This window comes from Parasteatoda tepidariorum, chromosome 2 (genome assembly GCF_982258835.1).
Source record: "Parasteatoda tepidariorum strain Cologne lab strain chromosome 2, Ptep-v5.0, whole genome shotgun sequence".
In the NCBI taxonomy this organism is placed as follows: Eukaryota; Metazoa; Arthropoda; class Arachnida; order Araneae; family Theridiidae; genus Parasteatoda; species Parasteatoda tepidariorum.
Genome location: NC_141756.1, coordinates 26326604 through 26332603, shown reverse-complemented (window position 1 = coordinate 26332603; position 6000 = coordinate 26326604). Strand labels below are relative to the sequence as shown.

Here is a 6000-nt window from a genome sequence, read left to right as displayed (position 1 = left end):
CCCTCTAATATATATATATTGCAGAGATCATCCTATTTTGAAATGAAGTGAATGACAATTTTAATTTTTTATTTTGCGTATATTTATATTGTTTCGAAGTTGAAGAAAAATACAAGATTGTGAAGAAAACAGAACTCAGAGTTTCATCATCAAGTGAAATTAGTTGCCTGAATAAAATGAAACTACGTCCTTATTGATTAAACAGGACGTAGAATAGAGATAAAGAAAATATAATAGTTTCGTTGATTAATATTTAGCTGATTAATATTTTGGTTGGGATAATTACTTAATCCTTCAATCATTAATGACATAATAGATTTTATTTGTAAACTAAAGCGTATCAAAAAGAACAATTGCGTTATCAAGTTTAAAAACAAAAATCCATTCTCTTTATCTAACATTTCTTATCTTATCCTCTTTCAGATGAGTGTCAATTCTAAAGGCGAAAAAAATAATAATAAAGGAAGCTACGTCATAAACTTCACAAAAAAAAGTAGTAAGAGTAGAGATGATGATTGCCGCACATTACGATAATATGCGCTAACCTTGACAGCTATTGTATTTATATATTTCTTCTTGAAGGTTGAAACAGTTTCAAAGCATTATTTTGGTCAGGGAGTTCTTTTGTGTTCGGTATTTTAGTAATGGCGTTGATGGAAATTTTTAGCGGACCTCTGTTTGCTACATTTTTAATAGGAGTATCCACTTTCCTCCTGGCTTTGTGGTAAGTTGAAAATGAATTGATAAAGAGTCACGAAATGTTATTCATTTTAATATTTTTCATGTCCCTATATAATAAAAAAAATTATTAGCTTCGCCGCTGCTCTGTTTTGTGTTCACATTTTGTTTTGCTGAGTAAAAACTATATGATATAAAGCTTAAAAACTTGAAATTACTAAGCTATGCAGACAACAGTTAAATTTTTTTTATATAGATTACATGTTTTTTTCATAATTTATTCAATACCATTTTATTAGAAAAATAAATACATATCTGTATTATTAAATGTTGCTATTTCGTTTTTTTCACTGGCATTTTACTAAAATTCGCAATTTTAAATAAATAGTAAATCTATACAAATAACGGTAATATCAAACAAATGATGGATTACAGTATAAAAAAATCTAAATGTAATTACATGTTCTAAAACCTTTGCTAGTTAAAAAAAAGTTCCACATTTCGGACAGAACAAGTGTAACTTTTCTGTGGAACACCTTTTGGAAAGTGCTGTACTGTACTACTAAGTTTTAATATCTGATGAGCAAAGCATTAATGGCAAAGAATGCAGAAAGTAGAAATCCAGCTCAGCTAATACATAGCTAAAGCTGGGAATAGTTTGGTCCGGTACTCTATTTCAGAAAAACAACTTACAGGGTGTGCAGCAGACTCAGATTTAGCCGAGCATCATATGCACTGAGATCCAGGGCATGCGTATAAGGAGTAAAGTGTGTTGGAAAACTTTACATGTATGGTTGCGTCCTCTGTTTCCCGTCTACCGCCATTTTTTTCTTTTTGTGTCAAAATGTGTTAGCAGTATTAATTAACATGGATAATATAAATGTATTCCCAAAGAAATATTTTAATTCATAGTGCAGTGTTTACCAATAATGTGAAATTGTGGAACAAGCCAACAATAAATAAAAAGATAGGTATAGTGCGGCTTTCAGGAGAACTCCAGGCATCAGTCTCGCTTCGTGGCGAATACCATAATTACGAGGGAAAGTAACTTCGAATAGTGGTGTGAGGTGAATAGTTTTGTCGTGATCTTTGCATAGGTCAGTGTGAGTAAACCAATCGACACCTTCATTTCTCCATTTCACCCCATGGACTGGAGGAGTTCTCCTCAAAGCCGCACTATAGGTAAGTACTTTAGTTACGTAGCACTAGAGCTGCACAATGGGCTGTTGGCGGCAGTCTGGGAAACATGCCTGAGGATTATCCGACGACATGACATACCATCGCAATTTTGATCCTCTTCAGAGGGGATGGCTCCTCTGCTTTGGTAGCCCGACGACCTGCGCGCGAAGTCGAGCATTTTACGGTAGAACTATTTAAGGAGGACCGATACCGAACACCCTCTGTCCCTACGCAGGCTGATCAAAGTGGTCACCCACCCGCTTACTGCCAGTGATGCTTGACTTCGGTGTTCTACCGGGAACCGCGTCTTTACGATCAGTCCACTGCGGGACATATAAATAAAAAGAGAAAACTTTTCTTTTTCACTCTAACCCCACTGGTGGTTAGGAGGAGAAGAGGGTGCAAACCTGTTTCAAGAACCTCTGCTGTTGTCCCCCTAAATGCTGTTTTCTCCTTTATATACAGGGACCGCATCCAACGTTGGAGGACTGGTTTACATTATGGCTATGGAAACCAGACTTCTTTCTCATGTATATTCTTTGCATGGGGGTTGGTCAACGACGGAGGAAGAATGTATTCATTCTTATATGTCGTCTTTGTATAATTGTTTATCATTCTTTTTGTCGTAATCTTCGTTCAATGTTAGTTGTAAATGTGACAAATCGAAAACTCCTTTCAATCATAATAATAAGTATGATTCACTGTTTTACAGGTATTCCATGAAAAAGCAATCTTATTGGAAAGAGAGAAATGTGCCCTATGTCAAACCACTTCCATTCCTAGGATCTCTCTTGGACAATGTCACAATGGTAAGTATAAGATACTCAGACCCCCCAACTTAAATAGGGTATACAGAGGAAGATCTTAATCCAAAAAAATATATTCGATGCAAAACATCAGGAATGAAACGGATGATAATATAAATGTAAAAATCGTGCATCAAATTAAAATTTAAAAAAATCACAAAATGGCAATAAAACTAATTAAAGTTGAATCAAGTGGGTATCTTAATGGGTAAACAATTAAAATTTAATACTTCAGAACTAAAATCAAATGTTAAAATAGTAAAAAATAAAATCACGAAGATAGTTAAAATTCTTAGGTTCAATGTAAAAACTCTTAAAAGTTGCGAGAGTTCAAGACAAAACTTTGGGGTTAAAATGGGAAGTCTAATTAACTCAGATTATTTAAAGTCTGTCAATAATCACTGTGATACGAACGAGAAAAAAAAACTGCTTCTATACTTGAATATTACGTCAATATGACGTTGGTGGCATGGCAACCACTAAAAGATAAACATGTTTCAGTAAATCATCAGGTATAACATTTATAACCGTCGTTGAACAGCCGACCTAAAATTTTAGGTTTACGACTACCTATGTTTAACGCCCGTAGCCTTGTAGTTTTGAACCCAATCGAGAAAACAAGCGAACTCCTGGATCGATCATTGAGAGAAATTTGCCTCCGTGGAGGACTTTTTGTTGGAACTAACCCGCATTTGCGTTACATGGAAAGGAAAACCTCCCACGGTTAGCTTCACGGAAAGGGGACTCTAACCCATGATCTGTCTACCACTGAGGATATATTACGTCAGTACTGTGGTCGGTGCAAGCCGAGTGTGGAATTCGAACCGACCAGCCATCGCTAGGATTTGAACCCGTTTCACCTCATTGGAAGGCGAATGCTCTATCCCCAGAGCCATCACGGCTGACTAAGGTATATTTGATAATTTTGATGATAATACGCCCATTGGCTAAAGAACAGAACCACTGATGTTGGTCCTCTTCATTGTCGATATGATTTCTACTTTTTTTAATGTTGTACTAGGAGGCTAATGTTACGCTAACGATCACCAACCCCGATGTTTGCTTCGCAATAATTTCAGTTTCTTGGCATAAAACAGTTGAAATTATTCAACTGAAAATTTATGTATTAAAAAGAATTGTGCCTCCACTTCCCACTTCCAAATATTTCCATTATAATACTGATAAGATCGATAAGTAAACCTAAATCATTTTTTTAAGTAATAATTTTTTAAAATAACATTTAAAATTAAAAGTATATTGTTATAACAAATTTGGTGAGTTCACAACAGAAATTTAATATTAATACAACTGTAATTTTGCTTACTTAACGGACGGATGAATTTTAAATAATGGTGGGGTACCTTTTCATAGATGAAGGTTGATATGGTCGATAACAACTCTTCTCACATTGGTTACCTTCGGACATGATGTGAACTCGCCTATCTCGGCAGAAACACGCACTTCTATTTGAACATGCCTACTTCGATGGATGGTTCACAATCAAAAGTTGATTAACTACTTGTGACTGCGACATTGTCCTCCTCGCGCTGTTGCTACTCAGTTTCGATCATACACAGCGTCGGTCTGTATATACACTCAACTGCTAATGGCAACACAGGAACGACCACGGCCGTGAACTTGATACAGGTCTCACGATCAGTACTCGAAAGTACGGTGATCTTAATACAGCTCTCCCGGCTTCTCACATAGCAGCATTGAATCAACTTGTAGTGGTATCCATTCATCGAATTCACAGATTTAATTCTGGTGCGGGAGTACTGTAGTGTATCTACCACTACAAAAATATAATTCAAATTCACTAGTATATAAGACATGTTAACTCGATTCTATGTTGGGGTACCTTTTCATGGATGAAGGTTGACATTCGGTTGACTCTCCCCACACATTCATCACTTTGTGTGGGAAGCGGAAAGTTCTAAATCATTTAACAAATCTCTTTAACCCTAATTCATAATAGTATATTAAAGTAATTTGCACCAAAAAAATAATAATTTTAAAACGGTAAAAAGATCAGACACCGATTTAAGTAACTTTAACTTAAAATGTAACATAGAATTACATTATACTAATAATAATAACACTCCTCCTAAACTCTTAAATTAGAAATCAAACAAAATCATAAAAGTAATAATAACAGTACAGGTGATTTTAACCTTTAAATTAGGGGAACAAAATTATTTATTGGAAAACAATAACTTTATGACTTATATCAATTTTATGCTCATGACAACCAAAAAAAATATAAAAATAAATGAGGGGAAAACTGGATTCTACCATGTGATTTTCCAACCAATAAATTATACTAGTGGGCTGCCCCCCCCCCTGCTCGCTAACGCTCGCCAACCCTCGAAAATTGCTAAGCAATCTTATATGTTTGGCTTCGCAAACCAAGCTCGCTTCGCTCGCTACTAACTTAGGTACATTGCAAATGCACAAAATTCAAAGAATTCAAAACAATCATTCAAATCCATATAACAACTTTTTTTTAAAAAAAATTACATATTTTTAGTAAATACTAAGTCATTAAAATAAATTTGAATTCAAATAAATGACATGTTATTCGTTAAACCTATTAGAAATGTGTTATAGTATAAAATCTTAAAGCGTAACAGCAGGACTGAGACTCATTTTTTAATGAATAACTAATAACAATAATAAAACAAATAAATTCGCGATATAAATCAAAAATCGTCAAATAAATTCGTAATATATAATTTCGTGAAAAAAAGAGCTTTCGACAAAATACTAAAATAGAGATCTATCGACAGAGACTACTCACTTCTGCCTAGCTTATGCTCTCTCTGGTTATTTCAGTTTCCGTTTTTAAAAGCGCTATACGTTGAGCCATCTCAGCTAGATTTGGCATGTGACATTTTTAGCAGCAATCTTTGGTCGATTTTCTAGCGTTGCCATTCGGGGAGTTGTAATGAGGCATTTTTTTGTCGCCGTGTACGAGAGATATATATACAGATATTGGTTAACAACAATGGAAAACTGCGACACCATCCTTAGATTTTTCCGCAATACTTACTACATAAAGGCTTAATACTTAAACTCATTACTCATTTTGCGTCACAAATTAATATAAGAGAAAGGGGAAAAAAATCGAATCACTCATGAAATGAACTAGAGGATTTAAAGGCAATTATTAGAATCCAACAGAAAATCAAATTGGTTTTAATTACAAATTAGTGACGGATTACATTGGGGAACAAATTGTTTGTTGCATTTATACAGATACTTGATCTTGTCTAATTCGAGAGTAAATCTGAAATTATTTTGTAATTAAATTACAGATTGTTTTTTAAATATATTT

General features: G+C 34.4%; 1 protein-coding gene across 2 annotated transcripts in view; it reads left to right on the top strand.

Annotated features, from left to right (window-relative positions):
* The first annotated feature begins 494 nt into the window (after positions 1 to 494).
* The window catches only part of LOC107448697 (cytochrome P450 3A9), a 48206-nt gene continuing 42700 nt past the window's right edge, over positions 495 to 6000 (top strand). Inside the window, exons 1-2 of one of the 2 annotated variants that reach the window (XM_087157043.1) lie at positions 495 to 724; positions 2570 to 2666. In XM_087157043.1, the coding sequence (XP_087013169.1) occupies positions 645 to 724; positions 2570 to 2666 (177 nt within the window). In that variant the 5' untranslated portion in view covers positions 495 to 644. The remainder of the gene's footprint in view (positions 725 to 2569; positions 2667 to 6000) is intronic. The other variant, XM_087157044.1, reaches the window with a different exon arrangement.